This window comes from Heteronotia binoei, chromosome 21, assembly GCF_032191835.1.
Source record: "Heteronotia binoei isolate CCM8104 ecotype False Entrance Well chromosome 21, APGP_CSIRO_Hbin_v1, whole genome shotgun sequence".
NCBI classification, from domain to species: Eukaryota; Metazoa; Chordata; class Lepidosauria; order Squamata; family Gekkonidae; genus Heteronotia; species Heteronotia binoei.
In genome coordinates, this window is record NC_083243.1 from 194243159 (window position 1) to 194258076 (window position 14918).

Below are 14918 nucleotides of genomic sequence, written 5' to 3' on the forward strand. Positions count from 1 at the left end.
TAATTCCGGCTTCTGATTCATCCAGGCCAGCATTCCACATGATGTACTCTGCATATAAATTAAATAAGCAGGGTGACAATACACATCCTTGTCAAACTTCTTTTCCTATTCTAAACCAATCCGTTGTTCCATATCCCGTTCTGACCACTGCTTCTGGACCCTTATACAGGTTTCTCAGGAGACATGTGAGGTGGTCTGGTACTCCCATCTCTTTAAGGACTTGCCACAGTTTGTTGTGATCCACACAATCAAAAGCTTTAGCGTAGTGAATGAAACAGAAATAGACGTTTTTCTGATACTCGCGTGCTTTCTCCATAAGCGAATGTTGGCAATTTGATCTCTAGTTCCTTTACCCTCTCCGAAACCCAGCTTGAACTTCTGGTAGTTCCCAATCGACATACTGCTGAAGCCTAGCTTGTAGGCTCTTTAACATGACCTTGCTGGCATGTAAAATGAGTGCAATGGTGCGATAGTTTGAACATTCCTTGGCATTACCCTTCTTTGGGAATGGAATATAAACTGACCTTTTCCAATCCTGTGGCCACTGTTGCGTTTTCCAAATTTGTTGACATAATGTGTGCATCACTTTAACAGCATTGTCTTATATTACTTTGAATAGTTCAACTGGGATACTGTCATCTCCACTTGTTTTGTTGTTAGTAATGCTTTCTAAGGCCCATTTGACTTCACACTCCAGAATGTCTGGCTCTAGGTCAGCGATTTCGCCGTCATGGTTGTCAAAGACATTAATATCCTTCTTGTATAATTCTTCTGTGTATTCTTGCCACCTCTTCTTGATCTCTTCTGCTTCTGTTAGGTTCCTACCGTTTTTCTCCTTTATCATGACTATCTTTGCACGAAATGTTCCCTTCAAGAAAATCTTTCCAGTTTTCTTGAGGAGATCTCTTGTCGTTCCCATTCTGTTATTTTCTTCTATTGCTTTGCATTGTTCCTTCAGGAAGGCCTCCTTATCTCTCCTTGCTGTTCTCTGAAAATGTGCATTCAGTTGGGTGAATTTTTCCTTTTCACCTTTGCCTTTCGCTTTCTGCTTTAGCTCGCTGCAACATCTTTATTTTCTTCAAAATCTCTCATCCTGGAATAGGCCATGGTGATTGAAATGAGTTACAACACAAAACTGAATGGAAGTAGATAATTCTTAAATTTTTAAATGAATGATTTTTAAAAATATGAACATATGAAGCTCACGCCTATTTGCCTGGAGATTGGAGATGCTGGGGATTGAACCTGGGACCTTCTGCCTGCCAAGCAGATGCTCTACCACTGAGCCACAGTCCCTCCCCTTTCGTTAATTATTACTGTTAATTGTTATTAAGAACTTACCTCTCAGTACCATTTGAGTGTTTATATTTATATTAGGAGCAAGCCAGTCCTGAACTTCTTCTCTAACCAGATGCGAATGCCTTCTGGACTTTGCTGGCAAAATATATTTATATTAGGAGCTAGCCGTTCCTTTTGATGGCAAAATGCTCTCAATTCATATATTAATTTAGGAGCAAGCAAGTCCTGAACCTCTTCTCTTACCAGACGCACAAACCTTCTGGATTTTGCTGACTAAGTACTCTCTGCAGTTTTTATTTGGAGCAAGCCATTTCTGATTGACAGCAAAATGCACTCAAAATTCACAATTAGGCAAAGGATTTGTGACATGGAACACCAGCAAGTCTTAATGAAGTCTCCTGGCTTCAGGGCCCTTGAGAAGATTAAATACATCATGGCAATGGCCCAATATCTTAAAACCTTTTTGGAAGGGAGATATAAGAAGATCACATACTCTCAGTGGGTTTGCCCCTGTCCTCTAGTGGAAGTGGAAACAACGGGACATGTCTTTTTCTACTGCCCCCTTTATAGACAAATTCAAGATAAAACAATTATTTCCCTTTTAGACAGTCCTGTGTTAGGGGCAGACCAGATATGCTTAGATAAATTATTAACTGATGAAGCTCAGTTATTATCAAGCTACCTGCTAGATTCTGTGCGCGGGTGATCAAAGTGTACAATAAATTTCAGTTCTGCCCTTTTGATCTTTGACTTCATCATAATGTCTACTATATGGTTCTTGATTTTTATATTCCAGGTTCAGATTTTAAATATGATTATTTAAGATATTATTGTATGTATTTTATATTTCTACTATGTAATTTTATATAGGTTTTTTTTCTATTTTTATTTTAACTGGAGTTTAAATTGAATATCTGTATACCCGATAATGTTTTTGTCAGTTGGATCTGGTCACTGACTGTAATAATAAAACTGAACTGAACTGCTGTGGAAAGTAGTGTGTTCATAATGAAAGTGCAAACTGTTGGAGAAGAGACAGCCTTCTGAGTCTAGTTACTGTAAAACTGCTGCAAAGGTGGTTTAATCCACTTGTACTCTAGGAGGAGCTGTGATGCATTCTCTAGAGTTTAGGGTTTATTGAATGTTTTCTCTTGCAGTTCAGCCTACCTCTTGTTGTTTCTCTTTCTGCTGTGTTAGTTGGTGTTAGTGCTTGTACTCTGAAAGTCTCTCCGTTGCATTAATGGCCTGCAGTTAGTTATTGTCTTTTTGCAAAATCCTGTTGCAGTAAATTCATTGAAAGCAAACCCAAAGGAATGATTGATTTCCTGAACTGTGCCAACACAAACAGTACTGTGCAACAACACAAACTGTGCCAACGCAATCCAGTTGTCTGTGAACTAGTCTCTGTGTTTAGAATAAATAATTGGTACATTTTTCTGTGGCTGCACTCATTTGTGTAGGGAAAAATTCAAATGTTGTACCTATACACCAACCCCATACATACAGGAATTAAGCATGTGAGGAAGAAAAATTCCAGTCTAACCTGCTCCTTGATGTGTGTGCTCATTATGCTGAAGATCTTTTTACATATGATTTTCCCCACCTTTATTTTGAGGTGATAAGGCTTCTTCTGGCCATGCATACCATCTAAGTTAAGGTTGTATGGACAATGCCCTTAACATTATGTCAGGAAGATTTTATTAATGTGGAAAGGAGGATAAAAAGAAAGAGCATATTATTCTACCTTTAATCATATTGGTTTGAAATCTGCTCTACACTGTGTAGGTTCTTCAAGATATCATGAAAGAATGCCTGGAGAAAACTGAAACACTGTCTTTAAGTTCTGTCTCATTCCCAGCAATTGGGACTGGAGGGTTTGGCTTTCCTAAATCAGAAGTTGCAAAATTAATGTTTGAGGAGGTGCTTCAGTTCAGTGGCAGGAAGAATCGGAGGTCTCTTCAGGAAGTTCATTTTCTTTTGAATCCAAGTGATGAAAATAACATAAAGGTAATGTTGCTACTTTCCTTTTACAAGTTGTTTTAAATGCTAATTAGCAAGATGTTTTACACCATTGCCTTAGAATGTTTACCTAGTGGTTTGTATCCTGCCACTCCATTCAGCAATGTCCGAAGCCTTCCTATGGCAGAGTTGGTTCTTCCACTGGAGGAAGATGACAGAAAGTTCATTAAAGAAGGAATTGAAGGAAGTCTTCAGACTTTGCTGAGTGGGGGAATCAAACCAGTTTATCTGTCATATTTTTTCCTTGCCCATCTTTCAAGGAATTCAAGGAATCATGCAGTTTTATTATTCTTCTTTTCTGAAAATCCTGTAAGTGATTTTGGTTTTCTTTCTAGGCATTTTATGAGGTGTTTGAATCCAAGTTTGGGGAAAATCCTAAGTTTGTGCCCCCAAAGGATGGACAAAGTGCAGGCAAGTGAATTTGTTCAGTTGGAGTCTGATTTTTACCCTTCTTGATTGTCATAGGGCTGATCTATTAATCCGTCATAGCAAACAAAGAATGTGTGAATTTTTATGGAGTTGAGGTTTGCTTCATCAAATGCATGAAGTGGTATTTTTGTTGGCAGATGAGTGTACATGTAGAGAAAAAAGTTTGGAAACAGTGAAATGTAAAAAGTAAAAGGTCTTTTACATTTCCCCACAAAATCAAATCAAAAATCTCATCATTTTATCTGTTCTGATCTTGAAGGCAGCTCTTGATTAAGTATATAGAAGGGTTGCTTAGTAAAATCAAAGCATACATCATTTGCTATGTCTGTTCAACAACTGCCATGAGTCAGCCAAATACAAGAGCTGAAAATTTAAATAACAAACCTGTAGAATTATAATAAGAATGCTTATACCTGAAGGTTTCAAAAATATGGATAACTTCATATATTTGTAGGTTTGGTCAAAAACTCAGTGCTTTTGCTAGATCACACCATTTCTTGTTTCCTTTACAGGTTTCTTTGGACCCATTTCAACCCCAGTTTTGGGAATTTATGAAATGCAGATTGGAAACATTAAATTCCAGGTTGCCACGGGAGATATAACAAAGGAGAATACAGATGTTATTGTAAATATATCAAATACAAATTTTAATGCCAAATCAGGTATTTTTAATATTAAAAAACCTTCTCTATTGTCTTGAATGTACATTGAGGATTCTCATTTCGTTATGCAAAATGTTTGGTCATGTTTGTGGATGTTAGAGAGAGATGTCTACACTGGAGGAATTTGAAATTGCCTATTGGTGCTTTCACCACCATGCAGAGTAAAGTACAAAGATCAGGGGAGTAGTTTGATGTGGATGTTCATATGCAGATCTCCACAGATTAAGATTCCATTCCTTGCTGCATGTACTGATGAAGTTTAAAAAAATGTTACTCTGTGCTGCTTCTTTGTTTTACATCATGATTATTGCTAGGGATGGATCTAAATTTTGAAGCTGAGAAATCTCAGATGACAAAAGGTGGGGAGCTCTCTAAAGGAGACTGATGTGGGTATATCTTTGGGTGTGAGGGAAGCCTGCAGTTCCTGAGAATTTTTTGAAAAGAAGGACTTGGTCCATTCTGAGTTGAGATGGGGAGTTTGTCCACTGTTAGTCCTCATGGTTTGCAGTTCTTAAAGAAACAAACTTGCTGTCTAGTCAGTTTCACTTATAAAAGGAAAAAGGGTGACGGTTGCTTTTTACCTTAATAATTAAATCTGTTTAATCTGATTCTGCTTGCGAGGATTAAAAAAGGTAAAGGTGCAAGCACCAGTCCTTTCCAACTCTGGGGTGACGCTGCTTTCACAAAGTTATCATGGCAGACTTTTTATGGGGTGGTTTGCCATTGCCTTCCCCAGTCATCTACACTTTCCCCCCAGCAAGCTCGGTACTCATTTTACTGACCTCGGTAGGATGGAAGGCTGAGTCATCCTGGAGCCAGCTACTTGAACCCAGCTTCCGCTGGGATCTAACTCAGGTTGTGAGCAGGAAGCTCAGACTGCAGTACTGCCTGGAATTCTTTCTCATGAGTAGTCAACTTGCAGTCATTGCATCTGCATTCTAGTGAGCTTTCCACTTCATTATGACAACTGGAGAGCAAACTTTTCAGGCCACAATCCTACAGCAGTGTCTGTCTTGTTTCTTTAATGAAGCTCCTGGATCTGATCAACAGAACTTAGATGAACCTAGGGCTTCTCTAAATATGCCTTATGTGTTGGGTAGTCCGCATGGTATAGTGACTGAGGCCAGGTTTGATTCCCCAGTCCTGTTGAAGCCTGGTGGGTGACTTTAGGCCAGTCACAATTTTCTCAGAAGTCTCTCAGCCGCACCTACCTCACAAGGTGCCTGTTGTGGGGAGAAGAGACGGCCATTATAAGATGCTTTAAATTGAGACTCCTTTGGGTAAAGAAAAGCGGGATGTAAAAGCAATTCTTCTAATCCTATATTTATTTTGTGAGATTTGCATCCCTCATTCTCCTGCAAGCGGGCTCCTATAATTAATTTTTTTTATTCAGTCATTCTTTGGAACAGTACTTTATTGTTTTACAAACAACCATCCTGAGAGATAGATTGGACTATGAGGTAGTGATTTGTCTGAGGCCATTCTGTCATAGCTGAGCTGGAATTCGACTTGTCCAAGGCCTACACTGAGTACCACAGCAGCTCAAAATCATCTGAACATATATCATAATATCTGATATATTATCTCTTGCATTTTGGCAAAGTAGCCCTGCAATTTTAAACATCTCATCAATAATATTTCCACAAGGGATATGAGGTTTGAATAGCTTAACATGAAATACTTTTGTCCCCTAATTTATTTGAAGGTGTCTCCAAAGCCATTTTGGAAGGTGCTGGACCTCAAGTAGAAACAGAATGTGCGTTACTTGGTATGTAATTATATTATTTCATTAGCATATTTATGCCATACTTCTGCGAATATCTGCTTGAAGTGCTTCATGGAAAGAAGAATTTAAAGCAATAATACAAATATAAAACAATGGCTCAATAAATCTGCTAAGAACAATTCAGTAAAACTGATTTTCCTGCAGTAAATCCACCTCTATGTGAAAACCATAAGTCAATAAAGACCAGTTTATGGGACACCTACAAGAATCTGCTACCTAATAATATTTCCATATCATTTGACTCTGCCTCCAAAACCAGTAATGGTCATATAACAATGTTTGAATATTGACAGTTGAAAAGTTTCCTGTCTAAAAATATATATATAACAGGATAGTATTAAGTAGACTTATAGAATTTGAGGAATCAAAAGCTCAAGGACAAAAACATTTTTTTGAAAAATATATGATATACTATTAAGTAGCAGTGTTAACACCAGACCTAAATTTCAGCTTCAATGGAATAAAGGTAGTTCTGAGGTTCTGGGTTTGTGAATCCTCCTGTTGACCCAGTGAGATAGACAAAAAGAAGCATAGGATCTGGCAAAATAAGTGTAAATTAATAAGTATGCAAACCAAAGATAATTTGAGGATTAGATTGCTAAAAGGGCTTTTTTCTTGGGGGAACACGCTGGTAAAGAGTTCTGGAACCTCTTTCTGGAAACAGAATTCTAAAAAATTTCTAAATGTTCATGAGGGGCACCAGAGGAACATGACATTCTTTGATCCAGTGTGTTAAAACATGACTGCTTCAAGGTCATCATTTGGCATCAGGCACAAAAAGCAAGGCCCAAAAAAAGAAATGAGGAAGTTGCTGATATATCCAATGTTTGGAAACTGCTTAGTGGTAAGCCCCTAGCTCATGAAAATAATAATGTTTCTAAGAATCCCATGTGTTTCTCCTTCATTTACCTCTTGAGAGATCCAGCACCTCTTTTTCCAGAAAAAAGCCCAAAATATCATGATGAATAATAAGCATTTATTTAAATATATCCAGAGGAGAAAACTAGCCAGAGAGGCAGTTGGGTCTTTGGATGGCAAATGAATAAATAGATTGCTAAAGTCAGATGCAGGGGTTGCAGAGAATCTAAACGAATTCTTTTTGTCTGTGTTCACTGTGGAAATCATGGGGCATGCAGCCTCATTTAGAATACTATGTACAGTTCTAGTTAGGGAGGGATGGTGGCTCAGTGGTAGAGCATCTGCTTGGGAAGCAGAAGGTCCCAGGTTCAATCCCCGGCATCTCCAAAAAAAGGGTTCAGGCAAATAGGTGTGAAAAACCTCAGCTTGAGACCCTGGAGAGCCGTTGCCCGTCTGAGAAGACAATACTGACTTTGATGGACCAAGTGTCTGATTCAGTATAAGGCAGCTTCATATGATCATATGTACTGTATCTCACAAAAGACATCCCAGAGCTGGAAGAATACAGAAGAAGGCAATTGAGTTGATTAGGGTGTTGGAGCACCTTCCCTATGAAGAAGGGGTGAAGAGACTAGGAGTTTTCAGTTTAGAAATGAGATCACTAAGGTGGGACATGATAGAGCTTTATAAAACTATGCATGGGGTGGGGGGGAAAGCTGCCAAATAATAGATTCAGGATGGACAAAAGGAAATACAGAGAATAATTAAAATGTAGAATTCACTGTCAGACAATGTAGAGATGGCTACAGGAATAAACAGCTTTAAAAAGGGATTAGATAGTTTCATGGGTGATAGGTCTATCAGGAAAAATGTCTACTAGCCATGGTGACTGAGTGGTACCTCCACACTAAAACCTATGAATCCCTGAACCAGGAAGCAACATCAGGGGGGAGGACTTGGCTTCTGTGCTGTGTTGTTGGCCCTTCAGAGGAACTGGTTGGCCACTGTATGAGTCAGAATACCGGATTATATGACTCTGTTTTATCCAGTAGAGCTTGTTCTCCTAACACAGGTTTAAATATATTTTGATTTTCATGGCTAGGTTTCCTTCTTTTCCTAAATTAATTTAAATTAGGGTTTGCTTCTGGTTTTATGCAATTTTAAATTGAGATTGGTCATATAATACAGAATCTTTTCATATTTTAAAAAAGATGGGCCTAAAGCTCTAAAGTTGGGTCTCTTACTCTGTATATGTTTTTTTAAAAATATACACAGAGTAAGAGACCAAACTTTTATTCAGGGCTCACTTTGTAGCAGGAGCTCCTTTGCATATTAGGCTGAACACCCCTGATGTAGCCAATCCAAGAGTTTACAGTAAGCCCTGTAAGAAGAGCCCTGTGTCTGGCCTAATATGCTACAAAGTGAGCCCTGCCTTTATAATCAACCACTAGAAACTTGGAAAATAAGTTTTAAGAATGAGATGCAAAAAAGTCAAAAACTACTAGATCAAGGATAAGCAGAGCTAGATTGTTGCAAGTTATAAAGTGCTAGTGACCCAAAAAGTAAAAATCAGAAAGAATTCTATTTTACAGTAGATGTGGTTGCTAATTTTCTGTTTAAATTAAGGAATGTATTGCATTTTAAATATGTGCTATTTTATTTCAAAAAATAATTTTATAGACCAGAATAAGAGCATTAATTTCAATCTGCAAGAATTCCCAAACTTATTATGCTTCTTTATTGTACTGTATAAAGTTCAAAGGGGAATAAACCTCTATATGTTTTGTGCTTTTTTAAATAGAAGAGTTTGTGGTATGGGAATTTCATAAAGCATGGACTTCCCTAGTTTATGAACCAGTTTGTGGTTCATGAGGTCTGTAATACGGCACAACCCAGAAGTAGGCTCAAAAGGCATTTAAATGCTTCCTGAGCTCACTCGCGGTGTGCTGTGTTGGGGGCATGGCTTTAAAGGGTTCCCTGGGAACCAGCAGGTTTGGCCCACAGACCACTTTCACAGACCAAATGGACTGCCTAAAAAAAATCATAGTCTGTGGATGGTCCGTCTAAACCATGAATGCATGGACCAGGTGAATGGGCCACAAACCAGCCCCTGGTCTGTGATGAAATCAGGTCAATAGAGAAATATAAGTAATATATGTAAAAATCTATACAAATTTTGGCTGGCCTTGGTATTTGATCATGATTTGTGATTGTCTCAGACCCCTCCTCAAGGCTTCTGGTACATGTAGAAGTTTCAAGGAAAGGGGAAGTCTCTTACTGGCACCTTTGGTTTTGAGCTGCTTAGAAGCAACAAGAATCTTGCTGCTAATAAGTATTTCAAAAGTCTGGCATTAAGCGAGAGGGAGAGAAATCAGACCATTCTGCCCCTATTTTTGAGACTTATTTTGGGGTGCTGGTGGGGTAGAGGCTGGTTGGTCTTTGTCTTGCTGCTCTTCTCTTTCCCCAGTATCTATCACAGAGAGAAGGAACAAGGTGCAAAACAAATGTGGATCCCTCTTTGATATGTTAGAGGACTTTTGGCAAGGGAAGGATCTACCTCTCCCACATGACAGGAAGTGAGGAAATGTTCTGTAAACCTGGTAAAGGGGGAAAGTTTCTTCTTTTGTACTGGGCATTTGAGGCATCCACGTGTTTGAAATCCTGATAGTCTATGATGCAATATCTGCCAAGGCCAACTTCACACTTTTTCTGTTGTTGACAAGTCACAGATGACTTATGGTGACCTTGCGGGGTTTTAGAGACAAGAGAACTTCAGAGGTGGTTTGCCATTGTGACATCATGACCATGGTATTCCTTGGTGGGCTCACAGTTTTTTAGCCTCTTGCTCACACATTTTTGTCTTAGCTCAGGAAAAATGGTCCAAGAGCCAACTAATTTATGTGGTAGCTCACAACTTTCATGCCAGTAGCTCACAAAATAGAATTTTTTGCTCACAAGACTCCACAGCTTAGACCAGGGCTGACTCTGCATAGCTGACCAGGGCTGACTCTGCATAGCTTCCAAGATCTGATGATATTGTGGTCATAGTAATTTCGCACTGACATGCCCACCAGCTGAGAATTTAGGTTCGGATTGGTACACAGTGGATTTACAGCATGTTATCTCTCTTATTTTCTAGCTTTGCAGCCTAACAATGGATTTATAACCACTCAAGGTGGCAATCTGATCTGTAAGAACATTATTCACCTTATCCCTCACTCTGACATCAAAGCTCAGGTCTCCAAAGTGCTCCAGGAGTGTGAACTGAAGAAGTACACATCTGTTGCCTTTCCTGCAATTGGAACAGGTTCGTATTTTCTCCTGAGATTACTGCAGCTGTCCTTATGTTCTTTACGGAATGATGCCCTAGCTCCTAGGAAAAGCTGATGTTGTTAAGAGGGTATAAATATAGTTATTTATGTTATTTATAGCCCTCCTTTCTCACAGGTACTCAGAAGTGGATTGCACATTTAAGGGAGCTTGGTGTGCTTATGTGGGAAGACAACCAAAACTGTATTTCTCTAAAGTGAAGTTTGAGTCTAGTGACACCTTTAAGATCAACAAAGTTTTCTGGGTATAAGCTTTCATGTACACTCACACTTCTTTAGATAAATTGAAGCAGACTTTTGTTTCACGGTACCCTAAGAAGTGTACATGCACATGAAAGCTTATATCTAGAATAAAATATTGTTGGTCTTAAAGGTCCTACTGGACTCTTAACTTTGTTCTGCTGCTTCCCGCCAGCATGCTGCTCACCTGAATGTATTTCTGTGAGGGAAACTGAATTTTTAAAATTTTTGAGTTACAAATCCTAAAACTCTTATGCAATATCAGTTATCGATATTCTGAAATTCTCCTTGATGAAAGACAACCAGAAGAATAATACAAGGCATAATGGAACTGTGGAGTAGTAACTGAGTGGAATGGAATAAATCTACGCATCACTGGGGAAGAAGGGCTGAGATTTTCAGGTTTTGGCATAAGACTAACAGGACCATTGGTCTGATATTGTATAAAGCTGCTAAATTTGCATATATTCTATTTATTTTATTTTACTTCATGTATCCCTGCCTTTCACCCCAGCAGGCACCCAGAATTGCTTGCATCATTCTCCTCTCTTCCATTTATCAATAGCCCTGTATGAGAGGTTAGTTTGAAAGTCTATAACTGGCCCAAGGCCATGCTTTGATGGCAGAGTCAGTATTCAGTAAGAAAAACCCAAAAGCTGAGAAAACAGAAGAACAATAAAAATTGCATTATACGGACAGTGACCAAGATAATTAAATCAATAACAATTCAAGAATAGAATGCAAACATCCACAGGCAGTGAGACAAAACAAAGTGCCATATGCTTTGTGGGAATCAACCATCAGAAGCTCACACTATAATTATCACAGTTATATCCCATTCACACAGTGAAAAATAGAAATAACCTGCAAAGCAGTTGGATGACCAGATTGAAAACCATGAATATATTATGAACACCTGATAACAAAACAACAGACTTCTGCACCATCGTTCACATCTGGATATCCCTGGTCAGAATAGCAACACATGTATGAATGTAGCACCTAACTCACACCCACTATCTGAGTGGGATGCGACTATATTCTTCAACTTATTAAATTATTTGTGTAATACTTTGTGCATACAACTGAAGTGGTCATTATTTGGATATTGCAATATTTATTGTCCTGTTTTCTCAACTCTTGGGTTTACCCTTTCTTTCTTGATTGACTATTTCCTCCCTCCTCCTTTTTTGCAGTAGAGTAGGGATTCAAATCTGGAGTCTCCTAGATCCTAGTCTGGGGCTTTAACCACTCCATTGTGCTGGTTTCTCACATATGTGGCCTTACTAATATAAAAAAGTGAAATAAGATTATCCATTCAAATAACTCAAAATATTATAATTCTAAATGTATTAGCAACACTGATTGATCAACTGCTTTATGACAGAGCACATATAAATAGGTCTACAGAAGTCAGGAATTAACTTTGGGAGCCAGAGAGAGAAAAAGACACAACAAATCTAGAAGATGGTAATAAATAGGGATCCCACTCAGTATTTAAACTCTGGACACCTGGGCCCAGGGAACAAGATCGATCTGTTGACCACACAAGTCAGTTTCTAAATGCTGCTGTCCTTTGAAGTGCTGTTCTTACAGATAGATGCTGTCTCAGCTGTTGGTAGTCTCTGGGACCAAGACTTCAACTGAAAACAGCAGGTTGTCACACTTCCTATCCTGAGTACGGTACCAGGGGCTTCCAGGTTTGCTGTGGTCAAACAGGAAAATTTTGTGAGTAGTGTTGGGGGTTCACTGTATCCATGCCTCTCATAAGGAATAGGACTTAGCCACTGGTTGGCCAGCCAGTCACTCAGAGTAGGTAAGCAGTCCACTGTGCAGGGTGTTGGATTGGTGGAAAAGAGGCCAAACATAAAACCTGACAAATCCAGGTTTTACATCAGAGCTTTCTCTAATTATTCTAGTCCTGCTGCAGATAGCATTCACCCAGCATGCACTTTGTATTTGTGTGTGTGTCCTGCATTTCTTTATAAATTTTTAACTACATGTTCATTGTCTGTCTTGTAGTGCAGCCCTACATTGGAACGGCACATGCACAGGCCAGCTACAAACAAAACTTTTGTAGCTAAAACTCCAGAAGGGGGTGCACCACTCTGTCTTGGTGCATGCATGGGTTTTCCTGTCCTACACATCACAAGATCTGGGGCAGGTGCCTCCCTTTCCTTTAGCTTGCAGTCTAGACAAAAACTAGGACAGCACAAGCCCTGTGAGGAAAGGCTGAGGGACTTGGTAGTGTTCAGTCTGGAGAAGAGGAGGTTGCAGGGAAACATGATTACTCTATAATAAGTATTTGAAGGGTGGGAGCTGTTCCCTTTGGCAGCGGAGGATCGGATTCTCAATAATGGGTTTAAATTGAGGGTGGGAAGATACCAGCTGGATATAAGGAAGAACTTCAGCGGTGGAATCAGCTACCTAGGGAGGTGGCAAACTTCCTCTTCCTGGCAGTCTTTAAGCAGTGGCTGGATGAACACTTGTCGGGGATGCTGTCTAGGACCGGTTGATCCTGCATTGAGCAGGGCGTTGGACTAGATGGCCTGTATGGCCCCTTCCAATTCTGTGACTTCCAGGTGCACACACGCATATTACAAAAATAAAACACAAAAACATTTATCAGGGGGATTCTACTAAAATGGCCCTTCATCTCAGCAGAAGGTAATACATTGCATCTAAGTAGTAAGAAAGAGTGGGAATATTTTGGAACTGTTAAATGAGGGGTCTCTAACTCTTTACTGTGAGGGTTGGATCTGACTTAAATGGCACTTTGCTTGGCCATGTGTGTTGTAAAATGTAATGCCAGATAGTAGAGATATTAACTTCATGAAGGACATAGACAAACACAAAGAACAACCAGCAAATTCCACAGAACAATCAGCACAGTCAACAACCATCTTCCTTATCTTCAAAACCCTTCCATCCCTCCCAGCAATTAACACGGAACAATGGTCACATTCAACAGCCAGTTTCCTTATCACTACCCTTCCAGGAAGCCCCACCAAACAATGGGCACATCCACAAACCAATTGCCCTTTCATCACACCCCCTCCAGCCTAGAAATAGCAGCTCTCCAGCAGCCCTGGCCCCACTCAATGCACAGCAGCCAAGAAGGTCTGAGCGCCTGCTCCGGCTGCAACGCCACTGAGGATGTTCTCCGCAGCTGAGAACGAAACGTCTGGAAGGAAAACTTTCTCCAGTAGAACACGGCACTTGAGCCCGAAAGATCCTACAAACCCTAAAGCTATTTTTAGTTAAAATACAAAGTTTTTTAGTTAAAAAGCATTAACACTCTTGCAATATTTTATATAACAGTCTTTTATAATTGACATCTCTTGCTCTGAATTATTGCATCAAAATTTGCTTTTATTTTTAAAATATAAACAGAAAAGTAACATTAAATAAAAACCATATCGCAGTTATAATTACATGAAAAGAAAAAGTAAAGAAAGAATAAACAGAAATTAGTTTCTCACAGAAATATGTTTTCCCAAACATAGATAGGATTTTAGAAGCAAAGGACTATTCCAAGAAGCAGCACAACTTTTAAAATAGCCCTCTGAATGACACGGGGCTCCTTCTTTTTCCAAGCTGTTTGGTGGGGAGTGGAGGAGGTTACGGGTGGCTGTTCTACCCCCACAAGCAGTGCAATTTAAGTAGCCCTCTGAATGACACGGGGCTCCTTCCTTTTCCAAGCTGTTTGGTGGGGAGTGGAGGAGGCTACAGGTGGCTGTTCTACCCCCACAAGCAGTGCAATTTAAGTAGCCCTCTGAATGACACGGGGCTCCTTCCTTTTCCAAGCTGTTTGGTGGGGAGTGGAGAAGGCTACGGGTGGCTGTTCTACCCCCACAAGCAGTGCAATTTAAGTAGCCCTCTGAATGACACGGGGCTCCTTCCTTTTCCAAGCTGTTTGGTGGGGAGTGGAGGAGGCTACAGGTGGCTGTTCTACCCCCACAAGCAGTGCAATTTAAGTAGCCCTCTGAATGACACGGGGCTCCTTCCTTTTCCAAGCTGTTTGGTGGGGAGTGGAGAAGGCTACGGGTGGCTGTTCTACCCCCACAAGCAGTGCAATTTAAGTAGCCCTCTGAATGACACGGGGCTCCTTCCTTTTCCAAGCTGTTTGGTGGGGAGTGGAGGAGGCTACGGGTGGCTGTTCTACCCCCACAAGCAGTGCAATTTAAGTAGCCCTCTGAATGACACGGGGCTCCTTCCTTTTCCAAGCTGTTTGGTGGGGAGTGGAGGAGGCTACGGGTGGCTGTTCTACCCCCACAAGCAGTGCAATTTAAGTAG

General features: G+C 40.0%; 1 protein-coding gene across 1 annotated transcript in view; it reads left to right on the plus strand.

Moving 5' to 3' along the window:
* PARP14 (poly(ADP-ribose) polymerase family member 14) overlaps nt 1–14918 on the plus strand; it is a 72360-nt gene that overhangs the window by 36204 nt on the left and 21238 nt on the right. Inside the window, exons 8-12 of the mRNA XM_060261420.1 lie at nt 3085–3306; nt 3654–3729; nt 4260–4409; nt 6115–6177; nt 10193–10360. Coding sequence (XP_060117403.1) covers nt 3085–3306; nt 3654–3729; nt 4260–4409; nt 6115–6177; nt 10193–10360 — 679 coding nt within the window. The remainder of the gene's footprint in view (nt 1–3084; nt 3307–3653; nt 3730–4259; nt 4410–6114; nt 6178–10192; nt 10361–14918) is intronic.